Raw genomic sequence first — 26,408 nt, forward strand, 5'->3', positions numbered from 1 at the left:
GCTCCTGTCAAGCGGTGGTGAATTAGAGACTTTGTCTCTTCCCCTAGTAGGAAGTGTCTCAGACCTATCGTATCTTCGTCTTCTTCGGACCATGGCCATGCTTCTCCCCATCTTGACATCCATGTTTTGTACATCGAGGATTTACACAAATTGAATAAGTCGTCTACAACTGTAAATTCTCTTGTCTCTGGATGGGACAATTCCTTGCATTCTAGCAGAATGTTCAAGCTTCGTCCTACTACTCTCCCTCAGCTTAGACGTTTCTACACTACTTACGTTGCACTTCTACCTTGACAGCTAGATGCAGATGTGGTTTGATTGGCTCCCAGAGTTTCCTTAGACGAGATTCAGGCAGAAGGTTCTTCCTTCACCTTTCAGGAAACTGCCTCTTCTGCCTTCCAAGCAGTTTCTTGGTTTAGACTTGTGGTCGACGTTGGTGGCCAAGATTTCACCCTCTGTTCTTGGTGATTCCGAAGTTAATGATTCATACCCTAGGCTTTTGCAGTTGGACGGTAAAGCCATTTCATATTTGGCTCGTGTACCATAGGCGGTAAAGCCATGTCATATTTGGCTCATTTAACCGCGACTATTTGGGTGATTATTTTGCTCAAGAGCAGGGACACCTTACTTACCAAGGTCTCAAGATTCAGTAGTTCAGATTCTGTGTTAGGCCTGAGAAACTTCATCTCTTTTCCCTAAAGATCAGTTGGACTTGGCCATAAATAGGTGGCGAGCTGATAATAGTGATCAGCTGGTTCATCAAGCCATCTCCTAAGTCATCTAATCCTCCTTGTCCTAATACCATGAAGCCCAGATCCTCAGCTCTTCTGCCCAAGAAGACTGCAGTTGCCTCTTCATCCAGCAGGTCCAGGCAGGCTCCTACTGCAGCAACCAGCAAGAGTTCACAGCAGTGTCTCTTTCAGTCCCATTCCTCTAAGCGGGCAAGAGGCTCTAGAGGTAAGGCGAGAGGTTCTAAGCGATAGAATAGGCGCTCCTCCCCACAGGTCGTTTCCGGTGGGGGGGTTCCTGGCGAGCCATTGGGTTACGTGGCGGGCCTTCAGTGCGGAAGAATGGTTAGTAGATGTCCTTTGGGTGGGGTACCTACTCCCTTCAACTTTATTCCTCCTCTTTCTGTTCAGCCTCTTCTTCACCTGACGTATGCTCTCAGCTCATTGAAACATCAAGCTCTCCAAGGCGAAGTGGAGAAAATGAGGGAGAAAGGAGCAGTGGAAATGGTAGAGCATCCTTCTCCAGGTTTGTACAGTCAGGTCTTTCTCATTCCCAAGGCGACATCTAGAACTGATTCAGGATGGAGACTCCTCGAACAGTGTTAACTATCAGGGAGAAAGACTTCTACTTTCAGCAGACCAGAAGAATGCACACTTCCACATGCTGATTCATCCTTCCTCCAGGAAGTTTCTCCGCTTCAGCCTGGGGGAGTCAGTTTTCTAGTTCAAAGTTTTGTGCTTCGGCCTCTCAACAGCCCCTCAAGTTTTCATCATGGGCCCACTCTCAGGATATGCCTTCTCAGGTACCTTTACAACAGGCTGGTCTTGGTGGGATCTCAGGAAAATTTAATCCAAGACAGGGACCGTCTTCTTCAGTTTTGTCACAACTTGGGCATCGTGGTCAGCTTGGAGAAGTCGCCTCCCATCCCCAGTTAGAAGATTCTCTACCTGGGCATGGTCATAGACAGCCTCGTTGATTGTTCTCCCATCAGACCAGAGAATGGAAAGGTTCAAAGCTGTAGCTGGGTCTTTCCTCTCGGAGCAGTCCCAGCCAGCTCATCAGTAGCAAGTGATGCTGGGTCTGTTAACCTCCCTAGAGAAGTTGGTTCCTCACTCGTCTACATCTTTGGTCTCTGCAGTGGAGGCTGAAAGAGTTTTGGTCCCCTGCAAGGGATCCTCCTCATTTTCTAGTTCCACTGTCACAGGAAGTAAGAGAGGACCTGTTGTGGTGGTTGGGCAACAGGAACTTGGCCATAGGGATTCCTCTTCATTCTCCTCCTCCAGAGATCCTCCTATTCTCAGACGCCTCATATACGAGGGTTGGGGAGCACATTAAGGAGGTCTTGTAACATCCGGAGTGTGGACTCCATAACAGAGGCAGCCTCACATCAACGTTCTGGAGTTCAAGGCTGCCTTCCTAGCTCTTCAGCAATTTCAGGAGAGGGTGATGGCGCACTCTGTGGTGCTCATTTCAGACAACACCACAGTGGTGGCTTATGTAAACAAGGAAAGGGGGGCTGGTGTCATTCCAACTATGCTCCCTGATGGTACTCCTTCATCAATGGGCGATAGATTATTCAGTTAATCTCTCTACCAGGTATATCCTGCGCAGGAGGAACATAGTGGCTGACGATCTGAGTCGTCGGAGTCAGGTCGTAGGGGCAGAGTGGTCTTTGCACTAGGACATTACAAACAGGCTCTTTCATCTATGGGGAAGACCCTCAATAGACCTGTTCACAGTGAGGTTCAATAGAAAACTAGAGGTATTCTGTTCCGTGGTTCCAGATCCATTTGCAGTGGTGGAGGATACCCTGCAGCACTCCTGGGACAATCTGGAGGTCTATGCCTTCCCTCTGTTTTGCCTAATCCGTCAAGTTCTGAACCGGGTAATGGCCTCTCAGAACCTCAGAATAACCCTAGCTGCTCCCTTGTGGTCCCATGTGGAATGGTTCCCCGATCTCCTAACCCTGCTGTCAGAAGCTCCAAGAGCGATTCCTCCGTGGCACAGCCTTCTGTGTCAACCCCACTTCCAGAGTTTTCACCACTCAGTAGGGTCCCTATCTCTTCACGGCTGGAGACTATCTAGTATCTCCTCTGAGCGAGAGGCTTTTCTCACAGGACAGCATTGGAGATATTTGGCTATCTCAGAAGATCTTCCTTAGCCATGTTCCAAGGCAAGTGGGCCGTTTACTGTGGTTGGTGTCATCAGCGGGGTCTCTCTCCAGTTGGATACTCTGTTTAGCAGGTAGCAGACTTCCTTGTTTTTCTCCACAGAGAAACAACTTTCTGTGACAACCTTTCTGTGTCTCCTGTCAAGGGCTACAGAACTGTCTTGAGTGCAGTTTTACACATGAAGGATGTTGACCTTTCTTCTTCTTGGGAGATCTCAGTGCTTCTCAAGAGCTTTGAGGAGCAGCCTCACCCGCACCCCATTTGAGCCGCTACATCGTGCATCAGATAGGAACCTGACTCTCAGACAGTTTTCCTGCTGGCTCTGGCTTCCTTGAAGCTAGTTGGTGAACTCCATACCCTATCCTATGATGTCAAGCATACAAGGGGTTGGACGTCTGTAGCCTCTGAATATGTCCCGAAATTCGTGGCTAAGACCCAAGACCCCTCTTGTCATGATGACAGATTTGATCCCTTCTCAGTTCCGTCTCATAATGATTTTGTTAATGACCCAGATGAATTGCTCCTTTGCCTTGTCAGAGCACTACACTGCTACCTGAAAAGGACTCGCCATCTCTGACTGGGGTGCCGAAGGCTTTTTCTTAGCAATGGCCAGAATAAGAAAGAAGTGTCCAAGAATACGATCTCCTTTTGGCTGCGTGAGACTATCAGACAAGCCTGTGGTTCGACTTCATGCTCCAATCCTAACACAGTACATGCAAGAGCATGTGATGTTAAGGGGTAGGCCCTTCTTTGGCATTTAGAAAGAACTTGTCTGTTCAAAGGATTTTGAAGGCTGGAACATGGCTTCGTCAGACCACCTTCACTTCTTTCTATCTGCAGGACGTTGCCCATAGGTCCTTGGATACTTTTTCCTTGGGTCCAGTGGTGGCTGCTCAACAGGTTGTTTAACCCATCCAGTGCCCCTAAGATGATTGTATGAAAGTCAGAATGAATGGGATCGCTGGTCTCCTTCAGTTTCCTTTCATTTCTTCTCTACCCAGCGGGTGAAGAATTATTCTATCGTGTGCTGGATTGGGTCTGATACAGGTGAGACTGTGGCCTTTTCTTTAAGTTTTGCTTATTCCTACATGAATATAAAACTTTTGCAAAAGCAAGTCCCTCCTCTCTCTAGCAAGGGGAGAGAGGATTGATAGCAAACTGTTGGTGGCTATGAAGGTTTTTTATCTACAGGTATATTTCTTTAATGACGTCCTACATTGTCTCGTCACATTGTACAGAATCCCAGAAGTCTGACTGTTGAATAATCACTTATTTATTATGTCTGAGGCTTTGGTTCCCTTCCATAGGCTTCTATAAGCCAGAAAGAGTTACCAGGTGTCTGAACCTCCAGTCAGTTCCACCTCCAGTCAGTTCCAGACTTTCTTTCCTCCCTCCAAAAGTGAGTCTATCCATAAGTTAAGACCCAGGTTTATTTTGCATATGAACTAATGAAAAATGTTTTAATCATTTAACCCTTTAACGCCGACTGGACGTATTTTACGTCAACAAAAGTTGTCTGTTGGGTGCTGAGTGGACGTAAAATACGTTGACTACAAAAAGTTTTTTAAACATTCGCGGAAAAATACTTATAGACCTTGTTTGCGAAAAATTTTAAATCACACGCTTTGAGGGATGCTGGGAGTTCACGGATCACGCTGTTGTTTTGTTTACAAGTGTGAACCAGCTGCGCATGTGCGAATTTCTTTCTTATCCCAAAAGAAAGCATCAGCTAACTCTACTGAAAATCTCAGAAATTCTTTACTCACTTTGTCGTAATATTTGCACCATTTTCTGTAAGCCTTTACATTAAGTTTTATATATGAAAATGTGTGCAATTTCATGTAGAATACAACAAAAAATAACTCATGGTTGTAACATATCAATTTTGACATATTTTCATATAAATCACAATAAGTGCCAAAATTTCAACCTTCGGTCAATTTGACTCGACCAACATGGTCGAAAAATGCAATTGTAAGCTAAAACTCTTACATTCTAGTAATATTCAATCATTTACCTTAATTTTGCAACAAACGAGAAGTCTCTAGCACAATATTTCGATTTATGGTGAATTTTTGAGAAAAAACTTTTTCCTTACGTCTGCGCTAACTCTACTGAAAATCTCAGAAATTCTTTAGTCACTTTGTCATAATTTTTGCACTGTTTTCTATTAGGTATTACATAAAGTTTTTTGTATGAAAATGTGTGCAATTTCATGTAGAATACAACAAAAAATAACTCATGGTTGTAGCTTTTATCAATTTTGACATATTTTCATACAAATCACGATAAGTGCCAAAATTTCAACCTTCGGTCAACTTTGACTCGACCAACATGGTCGAAAAATGCAATTGTAAGATAAAACTCTTACATTTTAGTAATATTCAATCATTTACCTTCATTTTGCAACAAACGAAAAGTCTCTAGCACAATATTTCGATTTATGGTGAATTTTTGAAAAACTTTTTCCTTAGTCTGCGCTAACTCTGCTGAAAATCTTGTAAGAGCCTGACGCCGTCTCTTCCAAAACGTGTGTGTTCGTTGTCCATCGGAGTGGACAAGACAACAAGAGCGTCTCGTTTTCTTTCTCTTAAGGAATGCGATTTCAACCATACAATATTTCTGTCGGTTTCTCCCTAACCATTGTTGTGTTGATGTATGTACAATCACCACTACTTGCATTGCCATGCAAGCATTCTAATCATGTACTCATAATGTTCCAACGAATCTTCTGTATCAAACTGTGTGTATGTTTCTGTTTGTGAAGACGCTAAACGCTCGCCACTCCGATGGACGATTTTAACACACAAACACACACGTGTTTGGAAAGAGACCGTGATCAGGCTCTTACAATCTCAGAAATTCTTTAGTCACTTTGTTGTAATTTTTGCACAGTTTTATATTAGCCATTACATAAGGTTTTATATATGAAAATGTGCGCAATTTCATGTAGAATACAACAAAAAATAACTCATGGTTGTAGCTTTTATCAGTTTTGAAATATTTTCATATAAATCACGGTAAGTGCCAAAATTTGAACCTTCAGTCAACTTTGGCTCGACCGAAATGGTTGAAAAATGCAATTGTAAGGTAAAACTCTTACATTCTAGTAATATTCAATCATTTACCTTCATTTTGCAACAAACGAGAAGTCTCTAGCACAATATTTTGATTTATGGTGAAATTTTGAAAAAAAATTTTCCTTACCTCCGTGCGCGCTAACTCTGCTGAAAATCTCAGAATTTCTTTAGTCACTTTGTTGGAATTTTTGCACAGTTTTGTATTAGCTGTTACATAAAGTTTTATATATGAAAATGTGTGCAATTTCATGTAGAATACAACAAAAAATAACTCATGGTTGTATCTTTTATCAGTTTTGAAATATTTCTATATAAATCATGATAAGTGATGAAATTTCAACCTTTGATCAACTTTGACTCGACCGAAATGGTCGAAAAATGCAATTGTAAGGTAAAACTCTTACATTCTAGTAATATTCAATCATTTACCTTCATTTTGCAACAAACGGGAAGTCTCTAGCACAATATTTCGATTAATGGTGAATTTTTGAAAAAAACGTTTTTTTTACATCCGCACGTTACGAATTCATGCATCATTTTGTGATAATATTTTCTCAGTGTTGCTTTGATCGTTTTACAATTTGTTATATACCAAAATCATCACATTTTAGTGTACAATACAACAAAAAAAATAACTCATTAGCTTTAACTGTTTTGCTCACAGCGCGATTTGTATACAATTATATATGAAATTTTTTTTTCGTGCTGTCATATATTCCAATATTTATATGTGATAATGATATATTTTTTCATTTCTGATGGTTGTATACTAAACTTCAGGCAATGAGAAAAAAAGGAGCCAAAAATGAACTCTTAATCTTAAAAACTAAGCGTGCTGTGATTTTTAAAAAAAAAACTTTCTTTCCGCTTCGGCGCTAACTCTCAAACCCCGTCGGCATACGGCAGACACTTTTGTAAATAGAGGCTCAGCGTTTAAGGGTTAATATTTGTCATAGCTAACAAACCTGCAATCTTAACTTATAGGCCCACCTCTAGCCACCCCTCAATCAAGTTTCTTGGAGTCGAAGAAACTGAGGCATCATTCCTTCGATGCATGCACGAAGGATTTTGATGGTTGCCACCTAGGCCTATCAGCCTACCTCGTTGCCACCAATCGCTTGTTTTTTTTTTTACTGGTTTCCAGCTGGTGCTAGAAGAATTATCCATAAGTTAAGACCGCAGGTTTGTTAGCTATGAAAAATACAAATTGACTTAAAAATTTGTCATTTTATTTTCAGTTTGAATTATGTGTGTGAAGAAGGAACTCATTTTACCTTCCCTTTTCAAAGAATAGATTATTTGTGTTTTACTGTAAAAGATCAGTAGATATAAAGTTGGCCCTCAGTATATGAGGTTTCACTGTGCACAGTTTCACTCTTACAAGGTTATATTTAGCTTCAACAGCTTTCTTAATTATATATTGTATAAGAAGTTCTGTGTCCAGTATTCTCTATGTTTTAAAAGCAGTAATGTTTATATTATATGAAGTGTATTGGGGTCTATATTGGCATAAATAAGTTATTTGTATAACTGGCATACAAGTAGTTTTAATATTTTTTCATACTAGTACTGTACTGCATAAATGCTGTATCCATGATTTTTTATCATTATTCTTTGCAGTGTATAACCTATAATGGTTATGATGTGAGCTATATTAGGGTTTATATGAACATAAACAGGTTGTTTTTATGATCAGCATACATTTAGTTAAAAAAATTATTATAATACTGTCCTGCACAAGCAATAGTGTGTCCATGATTTTTTATTCATTGCATTTTATAACCCAAGATTATTATAAGATACATATTGGGGTATATATGAGTATAAACAGGTTGCGTGTATGAATTGGCTTGTGTATACAGTGAACCCCCGTATTCGTGGGGGATGCGTCCCGCACACCCCCGTGAATAGGTCAAATCCGCGAATGCTTAAAACCCCTCAAAAAACACTTAGAACTGCCCATTTTGTAGCTTAAACCAAGAAAAACCCTGTAAAAATGCTTATACCTGAGTATTTTAATAGTTTTATCACAAAAAGTGCATTTATTCATGAAAATTATATGAAAATACAGTAATTAGTGAATATTTCTCAGTGAAAAATACTGCGAATGGGCGAATTTTACGCGAATGATGGCTAGATATGTTCCACAGAGAAACCCGCGAATGCGTGAGTCCGCGAACCATGAGAACGCGAATACAGGGGGTTTACTGTAGTTCTCTATTACATCAGAGGTTTGCAATTATGCATGGTTTCACCTTTGCCTGGGGTTAGAAGCTATTATCAGTGTACTGTTTACTGTGGGCCAGCTGTACACTGTAGTTTTAAAGATCTAAATGTCATCAATTCAATCCCATTACTTCAATATAACCCAGATGTGTAACTCCACTTGTAGAGAAACTTATCATGGCATGTTTGTGCATGTCATTTGCAAATCAAAGACATGTCAGTCCTACCCATAAAAGAGAAAAAGATAATTAGATGGCTCAGGTAGGTTAGAGCAGTCCCCTGTGGTCCCTCAAGTCTAGCTGTTAACCAAGACACGCATAGCTTAGGGGTTGAAGTAATAAATTTGCATTGAAAAAATATATTGAGCTGCTGTCACTCAGAAGTGAAAAGGACCTGAATAGAAAGGAAGCCATTATAAATAATTGTCTTACCAAATTTGGAAATGTGAATAATTTTTAGTTTTTTAGATTCTGCTAGTGGTTTCAGTGATGCTGTGGCAGTGAACTGAACTCCAGAACACTTGGATTCCTTCAGAGTTATAGTATCTAATATTTTTTTCATGCTAAATGTGATTAAAACCACAAGTTAAAAAAAAAAGTATACCTAGTTTTACCAGACCACTGAGCTGATTAACAGCTCTCCTAGGGCTGGCCAGAAGGATTAGACTTATTTTATGTGGCTAAGAACCAATTGGTTACTTAGCAACGGGATCTACAGCTTATTGTGGAATCCGAACCACATTATAGTGAGAAATGAATTTCTATCACCAGAAATAAATTCCTCTAACTCTTCATCAGCCGGCTGCGGGAATTGAACTCCGGCCCATCAAATGACAGTCTGAAGCTCAACCGACTCGGCCAACAAAGGGCTTAAAACCACAAGTAACAAATCCTTTATTCCTGCCTTAACCGTAAATAAACAGTTAAGTTTCATGTCAGAGGGCTTTGTCTTTTGAATTGCTTCCTGGTCCTTAATTCTGGTTATCACAGAAATTTATAAACCTAAGTGTTGTCCTTTTTTCATTGTTTGCTCTGTTATTATTAAATGAAGTTGTTATATGCATGAAATAATAATTAAATCAAATACAGTGTCAGAATGAAGGTTAACTCAGAAAGACAAAGAGACTAGAACACAGGTGTTCCATAGTGTCTACATATGGCCTACAGCATGTTTTGGATTGTGTAATCAGGTTCTCTGGACTTTGAGTGTAATGACAGTAAACTTTTTCTTGCCATATCACATGCATAACATTATAGTGAAATATCTCTTAATAGGATCCAAAATTACTATACATGTGTCAATACTGAAAAAAATATAGTTAGTTGACAGCCTGAATATGCAGATGATGTTGCCATAACAAAATGACACAAGATTTACAGTTTACTTGATAGAGTTCATCGTAAATCTAGAAATTGGACTAGGAAAACAGAAATAATGTAGACAATATGCAGAATTGAGTGAAACAACACTAGTTAGGGAAAGGATTAGCCTAATGAGGTTGTCTTTCAGATATTTAAGAAGTATGATATTCAATACAGGTTCTCCAGAGCTTGAATTAAGTGAAAGACTAAAACAGGCAAAACAAATAAGGGGCAGGCTTAATAATATTTGGAAATGAAATAGACTGATATTATATATGAAAGTTAGATTATTATGTTACATAGTCTATAATGCTACAAATTTTAGGAAGAGACTCTGGCTGTTATTTTGAGTCGGTCTGCTTTTGCTCTACTTATCTTTTTTCAGTATTAGATGTTTATTAAAGGCAAGGTAAGTAGTGGGTAGTTTTGGGCATATATATTCTCTTGCTGAAAATAATTGTTTAAAAATCATTATTATTAGTTTCGACTTGAGTTAAACAGCATGTTAAGTTAACCAGCATGTGTTTTGATGAATTATGCCAAGTTAAAGAGTAAACTTAGAAACAAGGCATGTGTTTTGATAAATAATGCCAGTTTTCCTATCAGCTTAAGGCATATCGTTTATGGGACAGTTAATTGCTGAAGCCATGGAGAAATATTCTCTTAAGGGTATTGGCTAGGTGGGTTGGGTTATCACAAGCTATCGTAATGAAAATTACAGTGCTGATTTATGGTGTTTTAAGGACTGTTTACATAAAATTTTTCTTTAATAAGAGCAAAAATGTATTTTTTGTGAATATTTTTGTTTTTCATACATTTTTTCCCAAATTTTGAAAACCCTGAGCACCATTATTTTTCAGTTTCAAACATTCAGAAACCAAATCAAAGTTTAAATCATAAAGAACAAAAATGCATGAAAATTTTCAAGTTAGGTTTTGTTTACTATGAAAAATAAAATAGTAAATAGTACCAAAAAAAACAACAAAAATATTAAGTATATGTAAAAAAAATAATAAAAAAATGAGCATGCAGAATTATTCCCAAATAGTCACTGAATGTAATGCTTTTTAAAGTATTCAAATCCATTGATGAATAGCTGAGTTATGGGGATCTGAATGTACAAAACTAATCTTTGAGAAAAACTCAGTCAAAGTTTGTCTTACCATCACACTCAAAGCTGTCTTGTAAAGCCTAGCTGGCACCTGGTCCCCTCTCTTTTTTCAGAGATATTATCGCCTCCAATATAAAATATGGGCAATATGCTTATTTTGGGGGGTTTCATAGAGTGCCACTCTACTCATTGTTGCCAGGTTTGCAAGGGCTAGTGAGCTGCTGCTTTATAGTCATTTGTGCCTGATGTTTTATGCCATTTTTTTCTTGCTTTCATGCGCCTTGACATTCTTTTCCTTGTTCCATCTTTTTTATGAAGGGCTCTCAGGGATTCTTCTACTGTTCCACAAATATTAGGGAACAGTGTACTTGCTGCATAACCAATGTTATGCTCAGGTGCAGCAACATTAAAAGCAAATGTTACTGTGTCCTTCCCATGAAGCTTAGCCATATTTTAGGATTAAAGGCTTCATTTACTTTTTGCGTGCGACCTTTCACGCTCCTTGTTAAAAGTTCCAAGGAAAGTTCTTCAAAAATCTGTTGCACTGGTTTTTTCTGTTCCTCGGAAAGCTGGAACTTCACCTTCATCTCTTTGTGACTCCTCAGTGTCACATTTTTTGACAAGTCATGATTGTAAAAGCGCGAGCTCATTTCCCCTTGTGGACAGTATGAGTGATCATGATTTTCATCCTTACTATTTAAATGCATAAGAATTGCCATTATTTTTTTCTTCATGGCAGCTACAGGATCAATAGGATCTTTAGCCCCTGTCTTATTGCCATGCCAAAGTATTTTCCAATCTTCAATATTGTACTCTCACTTCATTTATACATTCCACATAATTCACTCCTAAACAGAACTTTGTTTGTTGCTGTTATAACTTTGGTTACATATTTTTTCCTCAAGGCCATTAGACAGTATACAATTCTCTTTTGGACATGGTTGAGACATTCTTCTTTTGTCACTGGGAATAAGGTGCCATAAGGGCCAGTGCCATCATTCATACTACTTAGAGCTTTCTGATACCATAGTTGCTTGTTTTGTCCTCAAGGAGTTACCTTCATGGTCTACCAGAGCTCCATGGTGACTAAACTAATATCAAAGAATTCTCTTCCAGTTGGTCTTTTTGGCCAGGTATTGTGCTGTAATGATTAACATTATAATGTGATGGAGTATATAATGGACTCAAAGATAAGAGGGCACTTTCCCTTATCTTCAGCGAAGCTGAACCCAGATTTTCCAACATCAAAAGAACCTGCAAGAAAGAGAAGTGACTATTGTGCATGTGCATCTGCCCTCTTGTTTACAATTGGGTTGTGAAAGACCAAGGAGCCATTAACTCTCTTTGCTCTGTAGCGAACTGTTCACGTTGTTACCAGCACTCCAAAAAAATTCTACTTTTTTGTCCGTTTTCATTATCGAGGATCATGTAAACATGAAAATAGCAAGATAAGTGCTGTTACTAAGTTCCAGTTAAGTTTTAGTTTTAAACTTTGAAGTTGATCATTTCTTTGTAACAGCTGGAACCCGGCTCGTTGATTGCTACCTAGTTTCGTAAAGCGAAAATTGTTTTAAATTTTAACTAAAAGTTTTAACTAAACGAAATGTTTCACAACTTATCATTAACATAGAAAATCCTTTCAGATTATACAATGTCTACAATAATCTAGGCTGGAAGTGAGAATAATTTAGTCTAGATCAACAGTGGATGTTGTCTGTAGCCTGTGTCCTAGGATTAGCCTACGTATCCTTAAGTGGCATAGCTTAGACTGAGGACCCTAGGATCAGAGAATAATAGTACAGTATCTGAGCAAAGAAAAAGCGCTAGCCTAACAATAAAGCTACGTACTAGTATAAACTTTTTCTTTTTTATAAGCCCGTGTGCTTAAGCATGAGCTAATTAATCCAGGATTAGCCTAGGCATTACCTTATATCAAGTTAAGTGATAACTTGTTACAAAACATCCCATTTTTGGACTAAATTGTTAGCCTAGACCATGTAACCTAGGATTAGATGAAATAGTAATCTGTGCTGGATGAGATGGTAACTTAGCCATAAGGCTACATACTAAGGTAATTGTGTTTTATGTAACCCATATCCTTATGTGTGAAATAAATACTCCGGATTAGGCAGTAGCCTAGATTAGAGTAAGTTATATCCTGGCTATAAGGTTACACATTAGTGAGGTACTGTTTTATATAGTAGACCAAATAGCCTAGGATTGGATGTAAACAACAACCTGGACTAGACAAAAATAGTAGACTAACTATAAGGTGACATATTAGTAGGTTTTCTGTTTTTATATAGCCTAGCCTATACATTTAAGAGTGATCTATAATAATCTGGATTAGGAAATACCCTATACTAGCCTAGGTTAAGAAAGAACAAATAAGCCTAGGATTATATATAAACTATCATTGGCTCAATGAAATAACCTAGTTTTTTTTTTTTTGACTCGGTAGCCTATCTGTAAAGCTACATATTAGTAGGATCTTACTTAAACCTAGAACAGGTAGTAGCCTAACCAGATTTAGGAACCCCTCTTTAAGGAATATCCTACTATTAGCCTAAAACAGCAATGGCCAAATATCAGATAAAAGGGTAGTCTTGGCCACATAGAACAGAAAACCAGATTATAAGAGGATTATTTTTAGTATAGTTTATATCCTTAAGCTTTAAATAAGTATAGAATAGGCAGTGGCCTAGAATAGGTTAAGCGAGCACCTTCTAAGAAATCCTCTGTTCATAGCTCAATGTAGATAATACTAGCAGTTAGTCTGAATGGCATGAAAATTAGAATTAAAAATTTCACATAGCCATTGCAAAAGGACTAACAGTGTATAAGTAATACAGCCATATACATATATGGAAACTAACCTAAACCCTAGAGGGTTTAAGTTAACATAGGTATTTAATTAAATGTATTACAACTGCACACTTGTAATCAAGTTAACCTGTAATATGGAAACTATATGAGGAACTACAGATGTGTCCGTCACTTAAAAACAATTAATACTAACTAGCTTCTAATAACTTGTTTTATATCACTACAGGGCTGCCATTAGGCAGGATCCTCAGTTCTAGTGTTCTGTAGCAAATTGCTCAATTCACTTTTTGCTAGTGGGTACGACCCATACCACCTGCCATGAGCATGGTCCTTGTAAAAAACAAGGAAAATTTGCTTGGGCACCAGCTGTGGGCGAGATTTGTTGTATGTTCCCGGCAGCAAGTTTTAAGGACGAAACAGCTCCTTTTAAACTGTCTCGATGGGTCTTAGGTTTCAGTAGGGGTGAGGAAGGGGGAGATTATATCTTTCCGGCATAACTCTGGTGGCAGATATTTAACCCTTTCTCAGAACAACATAAATGTTTGGGTCAAAACCCAGCAACATCAGTCCCCAGTACCTCCCAGGTTAACTCCATGGATGAAGTAGAGGAATCTTTAAATGGGTTTGACATTCTTACTAAAGAATATGAAGTGGACATTACCATTGAAATGGCCCTGCTGAACCCAGAAGGCTCAGGGATGCAAATATTAGCTAGCCATGGGAGAAACCTTCCAGAAGGAATTCTATTCCCCATGCAGCTATCGTTGCTGTATAGGATCTTTCCCCCAAAAGGGATACTAGGATCCACTTAACTCCAACTGAAATGACTGCATTTTTGGAGGAGTATAGAAATTTACCCAGGACCTCTGCCCCTTGAATAACAGGCAATTACAGTTGAGTTGCTAAAGTTCAGTCAGATTGCACAAGCTCCCCCAAAAGGGACACACAGTTTGTGGCATTTGATCAATTCCGTAAGGAAATTGAGTACCATCAAAGATGCCCTTGCCACAGAACGGCAATATATAAGGGACATGAAGCATGATTCTGGAAAGGAAAGTAAGTCGGTTATGTACACCCCAAAGTGTAAAAGTACTACATTCTGTAACTGAAAAGTGAGTGTGGATACAAATGCTGCCCAGACAAGGTCTAATGTTAGAATTCTGACTAGAAACAACAAAAGGGTCAGTTCAGAATACAGAACTTCATATCAGAACATAATAGGGGCTCCAATACTCAACCATGATGGTACTGATAATCTTTGGCAAGATGCCTCAATGTGCATTTGCTCTCCCAGTGGCTAGTATGTAATTAACAAGAGAAAAACTATGATCAAAGTTGTACATGTAGAATTTACAATTGGCACCTAATACAGAATGGCACCTGGTACCATCTCCACCAGACATGGAGAAACCACTAACAGAAACGTTTTCTTACCTGTGCCTATAGCATTAAAGTCTGTAGATTAAGTTAAGTATATCTTAGTTTAACCAGACCACTGAGCTGATTAACAGCTCTCCTAGGGCTGGCCCGAAGGATTAGATTTATTTTTACGTGGCTAAGAACCAATTGGTTACCTAGCAACGGGACCTACAGCTTAATGTGGAATCCGAACCACACTATAGCGAGAAATGAATTTCTATCACCAGAAACAAATTCCTCTTGTTCTTCACTGGCCGGTCGGAGATTTGAACTCGCGACCTACAGAGTGGTAGCTGAGAACAGAACCCGCTCACCCTTTACCAGATCAGTGAAAATGGGTCTCTACTTCCATTTTGAATAACACCCAAGTTGCTCACCAAGTAGCCCCAGCCTTCTGTCCCTTCACTTTCAAAATTATTAATCATGTGAAGACAGATTTTCAGAATTTGTAGTGACTAAAAACAAGAGACAATGGCAGAATTAAAACCATTTGCCATGGTCATCCCAGCTTCAGGAAATTCCACCAAGGAACGGGCAACGCTACAACTCCCTTTTGAAAGGAAAAAGCTCCATTTTGATATAGCTACGCAGCAGTTTGGAACCCCTATGAGAAGACTCTCAGAGGGGAAAGCCTCGTCAGAAATTTATGCTAGGCTCCAACTCCTTAGTATTATAACCTGTACCACCTTGCTGAAAGTTGCCACCAAAAGGCTTCCAGAAGATTCCAGGATAATTTTTGCTATTGAGGCCAAAAGTCTTAGGAGAACCGGATGGGAAACACTCTGACTTCCTGGAATGGCACATAAAAGCGCGAAAGGAAGCACTGGAGGGCTACATCAAATCACTCTTGAATGTCACTGCATTATTACATTCTAACCCCTTCTGTAAGGACCCGTGTGAGGAGTTTATTGTGGCTCAACTCGACGAGCATGCCCGCCAACAGAATTGTACAGTGTACACTCTTCTGGGGAAAGGGGAATTCAGGAAACAAAGAACCCAAAATTTCCTTTTACCCAACCCCAAAAAAAAGGCTCACTTTGATCAAAAATCATATAAGCCTTCAGTCACCCCCAAAAGTTTTCCTCAAAAAACACGTAGGTGGTCAGAAGGGACAATTCCCTACAAAGGGACAACAACAACAACAGCAAGGACATCCTTTTTCACAAGGTCCAAAAACCAGCTTATAGGGGGGAAAAAGGAAAAGCAACACCAGGAATGTCTATCACAGGCAAAGGCAGAGGAGTAGGCAGATACCAAGAGGAATTGTATGGCTGGGGGTCGGCTTTGACGACATCACAGACAATGGAAGTTTTCCCTGTGGGGGGGCAGCATTATTTATATGTGCAAAAAGGCCCTGTTAATGGGGCCCATAGAGAAACATGCATACATTTCCCACCAAGTGTCTCTTCAGTTTCCTGAAAAAGGATTCCTCCAAAAGAAGAGTGATCCTCATCCAATCAGCATTGAACAAGTACATTCTTTGCCAAAAGTTTCGGATAATTACAGTTGCCTAAGTATGTTGAATCATTCCAAAAGGGACTTGGACATTTTTATATAGATCTGAAAGATGCATACTGGCACATCCATTAGCTGTTCCCTTCCGCCCCTTCCTAAGGTTCTGGATAGGGAAAGATATGTACAGATGCAAAGTCATGCCCTTTGGGCTAAACATTTCCTAAAGAATATTTTACAAAATTAGCAATAGTATTCATTCAAGAACTCAAACAAAAAGGAATACAGTAAACCCCCCGTATTCGTGTTCTCATTGTTCGCGAACTCATGCATTCGCGGTTTTCTCTGTGGAACATATCTAGCCATCAATCGCGGAAAATTCGCCTATTCGCGGTATTTTTCACTGCGAAATATTCACTAATTACTGTATTTTCATATAATTTTCATGAATAAATGCACTTTTTTGTGATAAAACTATTAAAAAACTCGGGTATATTCATTTTTACAGGGTTTTTCTGTGTTTAAACTATCAAAATGGGCAGTTCTAAGTGTTTTTAGAGGGGTTTTAAGTATTTGCGGATTTTAGCTATTTGCAGGGGGGAGGGGGTGGGATGCATCCCCTGCGAATACGGGGGGTTCACTGTACAACTAATAGCCTACTTAGACAACTGGTTGATCCTGGGAGCCCACAAGAGTGCTTGAAAAACCTAAGGGCAATGGTCAACAGAGTACAGTCAAAAAGTTTTATAACAAATTTGGAAACATCTTACCTCACACCCAGGAGACACTTTCAGTAGCTGGGACTGTATTGGGATACTCTTCACGGCCTGTTGTCTCTCCCCATAATACTCAAAACAGAATAAGTCAAGTCCTCAAAAGGTTCTTTGCACAGCCCAGAGTTTCCAGATGGCAATCAGAACGTATGATGGGCCTGCTGCAGTTCGCATCAATAATAGATCCAATATTTAGATTGCAACTAAAAATGTGAACAAATTCTGGCTATTGAATGTAAGAAAAAAGATGAGAGACCGACCTCATCAAAAGATTAAAAAAGTTGGGGAGATACTTCAGCCTTGGATCTGGAAGGAATCTCTGGTGAAACAGGTCACCCTGACTCCTCCGTCTGTATGAGTGACAATACACACGCATGCATCGTTGACAGGTTGGGAGGATCGTCAGGTGGCAGGGAGGTGATCAGCTACTCTGAGGAATTCTTATATCAGTTTCTTGGAGCTGATGGCTGTCTTTTTGTCTCTCAAAAAACTCAAACCTCCAGAAGAGAGAGAGAACATAACTACAATATCCTACATCAAGAGGTCGGGATCATGTTCACCTCCTCTCAATATGATAATGCTAGCCATTCTTCGGATGGCACAAGCAAGGAAGTGGCACATGTCTGCAATTCACCTCACAAGGGGTCTCATTGTAGTAGCAGACTCTCTATCGAGGAAAACGACAGCCTCAGCAGAGTGGATGTTGGACAACCACTTTTCAAACAATAGCCAGCATGCTTCCACAACCGGAAGTGGACCTGATCGCCATGTATGAGACTCACAAACTCCTAATATATGTCTCCGAACCTGGACAGTCAAGCAACAGCAAGAGATGCCTTCCTAAAGACTAGAACAAGGGGAGGATTTTGAAGGCTTTGAACAAACTCCTAACCTTCAAAGGAACAGCTTAATTAATAGCCCAAATTAAACAGACATTGGTCCCAGTCACTTCAACAACGGACGAAAAGATTAATTCCACTGTTGTCTACTGTTCTGTCCCAGACAGTACTAGGGAAAGTTGTTTACGCTTCCTCCTTTCTGAGCCGAGACCTTCACGTATGGATTTTTTTTAAATATATATCATGAAAATTACTCAACCAACATTGCTAGATACTTAGTGCAAAAATTATGGATGTCATCTATCTTGCAATACCAGTCTGTATGGAAGATATGGTTAGATTATATCCATACTGAGACCCCATTTGAGATTTCTATAAGAAACACTTTTTATTTTTCTTATATGCCCTTTTGAAGACAAATGCTTCGTAGTCACAACAGTCATGGCATACGAGGCTGCATTAACAGAACCTTTGCTCTATGGATTCAGGATTGACTCCAGTATAAAAGTTGTCACTTTCCTTTTGCAGTCTTTTGCTCTATAAAGGCCTGCTCCTGAAAGGCTTCCAATTACTTGGTCCCTGAAGAAGGTGCTTAGACTTCTATCAACCCCTCAGCAGTTCAGTGTACCCAGTACAACAACACACATGCTACAAAAGGCGATCTTGATTGCATTAGCATCAGGAGCTCATATTAGTGAGCTGGGCTCTCTTAGATGGGGAAGATGCATCATGCAAGCAGCTGACCATTAATTATTATTGTCCCCTGGCCCATCATTCCTGGCCAAGAATGAGGATCCCTTAAAAAGGAAATCCATTCTTATAAGAAAACTCAATTTAGCAGACAAGACATTATGCCTGGTTAGGTTTCCTAGAAGTCAGTGGCAGACATCCCAGAGGGTCCTATTTTCCTACACCCTAGCACAAACTAACCACTCTCCCTACAAGGGCTGAGATTGATTGTAGTGTTTCTCATTAAAAAGGCAAATCCACACTCCTTTCCTGGGTCACATGATATTAGGAAAGTAAGTACAGGCAGTCCCTGATTAACAGTGGGCTCGGTTATGGGCGATCCGGTTATGGCACTTGTCTAGCTATGAAAATTGGCAATTTTCGGTGCCGAAAGTCGCCGATTTCTGCTTATTGGCATTGATAATTGGTTATTGGTGCCAATATATACGTAACAGAGGCACCAATAACTGAAAATCAGGACTTTTTGGTGCCAATAAGCCCCAAAAATCACAGATTTCCGGTCATCTTCAATTTTTGGTTATCATCACACCCTCAGAATGGAACCCCTGCCGATAACTGGGGACTGCCTGTACTGTACATCGTTGGCCTTCTTCAGAAGTGTCTCTTTGGAAGAAGTCACCGAATGTACAGGGTGGTCATCAGTTAAATTAATGCCACGTGCTCGAACAAATTTAACTAAACTGTGTAGGTGGCATGGTTAGTCTTAACCCTTAGGTGCTGCGGCAGAAAATCAGGGGTCTTATTTTATTAACGGTGAGTGTGCTAACTATCGCTGGGAGAAGGGCGACAGTACTGCAACCAAGCCCAGCTTGCTTAGGTAAGCCACTGTAGAACTACATCCTAAAATGTAAGTTCGTGTATAGTTTCTTGTTCCTTGGTACCAAATTTCTTGTTCCTTGGTACCAAAACCTGAAGAGTATTTGTAATAAAGAATGGGACTTGAAATCTGTGGCTTGACCTCGGACCAGAAATGGGTGTTGGGATTAAAAATTGAGAGCTTAAGCCTTTTTTGTCACCTGTCAATTTCATTTTAACGCTCCTTGAGGATGAAACAAGCAACTACACTATCAAAAAACAGGTTTTGATGTAGGAAAAGCCTAGTTTTGGTATCTGCTGTTGAGTCCTCAAAACCCTCCCACTTCCTGACAAAAAGGCATGGGATTTGGGCAAGGGATCATCCTGCATTGACCAACAGAGAGTAATGGCTCCTTGGTCTTTAATGGCCCAGTTGTAAACAAGAGGGCGGGTGCGCAATAGTCACTTCTCTTTCTTGCAGGTTTCTTTTGACGTTGGAAAAACTGGGTTCAGCTTTGCTGAAGATAAGAGAAAGTGTCCTCTTATCTTTGAGTCCATTATGTACTCCATCACGTGTTGTAATGTTAATCATTATGGCACAATACCTGGCCAAAAAAGACCAACTAGAAGAGAATTCTTTGATATTAGTTTGGTTGCCATGGAGATCTGGTAGACCATGGAAGGTTACTCCTTCAGGACTCAACAGCAGCTACCAAAAATAGGTTTTTCCTACGTCAAAACCTGTTTTATACTCTGCTGAATCTCCATCTCCCACGAACACTTTATACCTGATTTTCTTATGCAATAATGTTTCCAGACTGCAACAACACCAGCAGCTTCCATGTTCCCGGATGGTTGGTCAAAATTTTTCTTGCAATTTCCTGATTGCTTGTGTTTTTCAGAAGCTTCCTTATATTGTTCATTAGTTATTTTTTTATTATTTAATTTGTTGTTCAAATTGACGCTTGCATTACAATTTTTACTAAATATTTCCCTAACTATAACAAAACCTATGTAGGCTTCCGTAAGAACGCCTACACCAATGGGAGATTGGTGTCCCCTTTTCATCCATGTGCCATCATAAATTACTTTGATATAAATTACTTTGGTGTCCAAGACTCCATTTTCATCAGGTTTTACACCAATACTTTCATGAAAAGAAAAGATTACCTTGTCAACTTCTTTTAATGTTTCCTTGTTTTTCATGTCTGCAAGTTCTTAAATAAATTTCTTGTACCTCTGATAAGCTATTGGCTAAGTTTTTGGCACCGAAGGACCTACGTGCATTATTTATAGAAGCCAACCCTCCCCATTCATCATGTTTTAATAAACATATGAAGCTGTTGTTTCACCGATATTGCTAGTGTTCATATTTTCACACCCCTTCGCTGGATTAGGTTGAGAGTAACTATTGGCTTTTCACAATTGCATTTCAAAATAAGGGTGACATCAAAACCATTTTCTACATTAAGTTTTTGGGACCCACCACAGTCATCGCATGTCATTTTCCTAAATAATTCTCTCAGGTTTTTCAGTGGTAATGAAATTATCTTATTTTCATTGTTTGCACTGTTGTCTAATTTATCCTCTATATTGTTCACATAAGTGCTCAGTAAGCTATTTCATAATTCAACACCAGAACATTTAGTAATTGCATCATTGATTGCATCATTGTTGACTTCATCCTCCTCATCTTCTTTGACAATTCACAATGTTGGTAAGCCTGATTTAATGTATGAAGATTCGCATTTAACCTAATGAACTTTGGCTTCTAGGCCCGTTTGTTAGTTAAAAGCTAACTCAGATATAATATGCATTGTGAGTGGTATCTTACCAAAATTGAGACAGACATAGAAAGCCTAGCATATTGTAATCTACTGAAAATGCATCTCGCACTATGCACAGTATATATGATCAGATCCTGTTTTTGGACGAAATTTTAATTATTGCATGATATATGAAATAGAAGATACACTCGTATATATGCAAATTGCGGGTCTTTTGTGTCCTGAATATTTTTAAGTTTCACAGAATGCTTTCGTTGGAAATAAACTGTGCTTGTGTATTTATGGACCAGGATTCAGTTCCGAAATCTGAAAATGTGTGGTGCTGCCCTTGTAGCCACTCAAGAACTAATGACGGCTGATTCAATAATGTCCCAGGTCATGGGAGTTCCCGGACCACAGAATGCTGGATTTTCAAGGTCGGACTGTATTTCAATAATAAAATAGACGTATGTACTGTACATGTATTTATAATGTAGTAAATTTCTTTTTACTTTACATTTATGGTGTGAGTGTTTATATGCCAATTTATGCAGATGGCAGACTAAAGAAATAATCTTTCAGTCAAATGTGGAATTTGGAGGATCATCTATGTGCAGAAATTAAGTAGGGTAGAGACAAGATGTGTACAAAAAATGATCAAGAACAAGTAGGGACAGGAACTTCCATTGAATAATTATTAAAAATGAGGGACTAATTATTCTTCACAATATTTGTAAAAAATTACTGATTAAAAACATATATCAGTTAAAAAACAAATAGGCTGTAACCTGGAACCACTGCACTAATCAAATGAGATCAATGCTTAATAATTAAACAGTAAGAAAATACAATAGTCTCTACAATACAATAAAAATCAAAGAGATTGAAGACCTCAGTGCCTGCAGTGATCCCCCAGTTTTCGTGGCGGGGTAGTACCAAAAGTAGTGAAGAAAATACTAACAGAAACCTCGAAAACACATTCAATCCATTGAGGTAAGCTTCCACTGCTATACACAAAACAAAACAGAAGTTGACTGAATGTTATAACCAGTGTTAGTTATAACCAAAGTAGAAAATGACATTGGAAATAAAAGAATGTTTATCCTGCAGTGTTCCAGTAGTAAGAGTTTTTAAGCATTCGGTAGACACAAAGAATGATTCAGTTAACTATTAGACACTGGAGAAACCAGAAGTTTATGTGCTTGGCCCGTCTAATCTTATTATTCTACAAATGGATGTATGTATCTAGGATTTGTGACATGCAGAAATATTTAGTTTTGTTAATGTAATGGGTTTGTGATGGAATTACTAGAAGTTTTTGATCCATTAAGAGCTAGCTAATAATCCTTTGAAATTCTGATTACATTATGTAGATTTCAACTCATTAGATTTTGGGAGTGTTCAATTCTCTCTGCTTCAAAAGTAGAAGCTGGTACTAGGAAGAGTAACACTAAACCAGTTTCAAACATAGAATAAAAAATTTATGCATTCTTGCTAATGTTTCTCTATTTTTCCTTATGTGTTTTATATTTAATTACTTGCATAAATTCATTTCTCGCTATAATGTGGTTCGGATTCCACAATAAGCTGTAGGTCCCGTTGCTAAGTAACCAATTGGTTCTTAGCCACGTAAAATAAGTCTAATCCTTCGGGCCAGCCCTAGGAGAGCTGTTAATCAGCTCAGTGGTCTGGTAAAACTAAGGTATACTTAACTTTTTAACTTGCATAAATATATATATATATATATATATATATATATATATATATATATATATATATATATATATATATATATATATATATATATATATATATATATATATGCACTGTGAATATAAATTTATGATGTTCATGGTTTAAAGGAAGTTTATAAACCTCTTAGTATTGTACATTCTTTTAAATATTTAAAGAAAATAAAGAAATTTAGGCTCTCAGCTGAAGTCTCAACACTTTAGTTTGAAAGTTTGTTGTATGTCATTTTTAAAAAAGTAAAAATTACAATTATTCACTTTTAAATTAGACCAAAACTAATATCCTATCAAGAAAGATACAATCGTAGCTTGCATTAAGAGTAAACTATCTCTTACCTTGTGAGCAGTAGGCCAAAGCTGTTTTACTACTGTATTAACAAGTTTTAGAACTGCTCATCCCTACCCCTGAATCTCAAAGAGTTAATAGAATTGATTCTCCAGAAAAGAAACTTAAAATTCTTGTGATCCTAAACCTTATGGTAAATTACAATGCAATCCTTTTTTAATCAGGCTGTTTCAGGTGTCAATGTAAGCTCAAGTGATTTATCTTCCCCACCTGTAGTGACATATGTTGAAGATAGACCTCCTGATGTATTTCCTGCCAGTCCTTCAGATGGCTCTCAGGAACCTGTGACATATTATCCTACACCTCCGGGTAAGTAACATATGTTGTTATGAGCATTTTTTTAAGATAAACTGGATAATTCTGCATAATCAGCTAATAATTTGTCATATTTGCCACATCAGGCATTAAAAGGAAATGCATAATTTGATATAAGTAACTTGCCAAGTGATTACAGATATAGTTTTCTCTTGCACAGCAGCTTAATTAAAAAATTCGTGGGTAATGCTTCAAAGTTTAGTGCAGATGACTGGTCCCACCCACTCATGGGAATACCAGGAATGACTTAGCAGGCAACCTCAGTCTGTTTCTGCCGCACTCCGAGTGTTGAAGGCAGCTTTGTTCTTAAACTTGCTGGATTTCGGTGAAGTATTATCTCTGATTTTGCATAGCCTACACCTTTCAGGATTAGTATTTTATTGTTTTGTTATTAAGATCTGATTCAAGTTTAACATATTTTACTAGGATACAGCAGTGAATTCACAATCAAATGGGTTAACTACCGGTAGCTTATTTTACAGAGCTACCACCTTTACCGGATAACCCTTAAACGCTGAGCCTCTATTTACAAAAGTGTCTGCCGTATGCCGGGGGGGTTTGGGAGTTAGCGCCGAAGTGGAAAGAAAGTTTTTTTTCAAAAAATCACAGCATACTTAGTTTTTAAGATTAAGGGTTCATTTTTGGCTCCTTTTTTCTCATTGCCTGAAGTTTAGTATGCAACCATCAGAAATGAAAAAAAATATCATTATCATACATAAATATTGGAATATATGACCATGAAAAAAGTGTCATATATAATTGTATACAAATCGTGCTGTGAGCAAAACGGTTAAAGCTAATGAGCTATTTTTTTTTCGTTGTATTGTACACTAAATTGTGATGATTTTGGTATATAACAAATTGTAAAACGATCAAAGCAACACAGAGAAAATATTATCACAAAATGATGCATGAATTCGTAATGCGAGGACGTAAAAAAAAAGGTTTTTTCAAAAATTCACCATAAATCGAAATATTGTGCTAGAGACTTCCCGTTTATTGCAAAATGAAGGTAAATGATTGAATATTACTAGAATGTAAGAGATTTAGCTTATAATTGCATTTTTTTACCATTTCGGTCGAGTCAAAGTTGACCGAAGGTTGAAATTTTGGCACTTATCGTGATTTATATGAAAATATTTCAAAACTGATAAAAGCTACAACCATGAATTATTTTTTGTTGTATTCTGCATGAAATTGCACATATTTTCACATATAAAACTTTATGTAACGGCTAATAGAAAATGGTGCAAAAGTTACGACAAAATGACTAAAGAAATTCTGAGATTTTCAGCAGAGTTAGTGCGAGCGGAGGTAAGGAAAAAGTTTTTTTTTAAATTCACCATAAATCAACATATTGTGCTAGAGACTTCTTGTTTGTTGCAAAATGAAGCTAAATGATTGAATATTACTAGAATGTAAGAGTTTTAGCTTACAATAGCATTTTTCGACCATTTCGGTCGAGTCAAAGTTGACCGAAGGTTGAAATTTTGGCACTTATCATGATTTATATGAACATATGTCAAAACTGATAAAAGCTACAACAATGAGTTATTTTCTGTTGTATTCTACATGAAATTGCACACATTTTCATATATAAAACTTTATGTAACGGCTAATAGAAAACTGTGCAAAAATTACAACAAAGTGACTAAAGAATTTCTGAGATTGTAAGAGCCTGACGCCGTCTCTTCCAAACACGTATGTGTTCGTCGTTCATCGGAGTGGCGAGACGTTTGGTGTCTTCACAAGCAGAAACATACACACAGTTTGATACAGAAGATTCGTTGGAACATTATGAGTACATGATTAGAATGCTTGCATGGCAATGCAAGTAGTGGTGATTGTGCATACATCAACACAACAATGGTTAGGGAGAAACAGACGGAAATATTGTATGGTTGAAATCGTGTTCCTTTAGAGAAAGAAAACGAGATGCTCTTGTTGTCTTGTCCACTCCGATGGACGATGAACCCATGTTTGGAAGAGACGGCGTCAGGCTCTTACAAGATTTTCAGCAGAGTTAGCGCAGACATAAGGAAAAATTTTTTTCAAAAATTCACTATAAATCGAAATATTGTGCTAGAGACTTCTTGTTTGTTGCAAAATGAAGGTAAATGATTGACTATTACTAGAATGTAAGAGTTTTAGCATACAGTTGCATTTTTCGACCATCTCGGTCGAGTCAAAGTTGACCGAAGGTTGAAATTTTGGCACTTATCGTGATTTATATGAAAATATGTCAAAATTGATAAAAGCTACAACCATGAGTTATTTTTTGTTGTATTCTAAATGAAATTGCGCACATTTTCATATATAAAACTTTATGTAAAGGCTAATAGAAAACGGTGCAAAAATTACGAATTACTACAAAGTGACTTAAGAATTTCTGAGATTTTCAGCAGTTAGCTGATGCTTTCTTTTGGGATAAGAAAAAAATTCGTGCTTGTGCAGCTGGGTCACGCTTGTAAACAAAACAACAACATGATCCGTGAACTCCCAGTATCCCTCAAGGCGTGTGATTTAAAATTTTTCGCAAACTAGGCCTATAAGTATTTTTCTGCGAATATTTAAAAAAACTTTTTGTAGTCGACATATTTTATGTCCACTTGGCACCCAACAGACAACTTTTGTCGACGTAAAATATGTCCAGTCGGCGTTAAAGGGTTAATGTAATAAACGTAAGCAAAGCATTCAT

General features: G+C 38.2%; 1 protein-coding gene across 21 annotated transcripts in view; it reads left to right on the plus strand.

The window, feature by feature from the left end:
* Positions 1 to 26,408, plus strand: part of LOC136833716 (UDP-N-acetylglucosamine transferase subunit ALG13-like) — a 539,859-nt gene that overhangs the window by 504,527 nt on the left and 8,924 nt on the right. For 20 of the 21 annotated variants that reach the window (XR_010851592.1, XR_010851593.1, XM_067095956.1 and 17 more), the window contains one exon: positions 23,560 to 23,704. Coding sequence is in view for 19 of the 21 variants with exons in the window: in XM_067095956.1 (XP_066952057.1) it covers positions 23,560 to 23,704 (145 nt within the window). In the remaining 2 variants the exon portion in view is untranslated. Of the gene's footprint in view, positions 1 to 23,559; positions 23,705 to 26,408 lie in introns of those variants that run through there. The other variant, XM_067096070.1, reaches the window with a different exon arrangement.

Source organism: Macrobrachium rosenbergii, chromosome 4 (assembly GCF_040412425.1).
Source record: "Macrobrachium rosenbergii isolate ZJJX-2024 chromosome 4, ASM4041242v1, whole genome shotgun sequence".
Lineage (NCBI taxonomy): Eukaryota > Metazoa > Arthropoda > Malacostraca > Decapoda > Palaemonidae > Macrobrachium > Macrobrachium rosenbergii.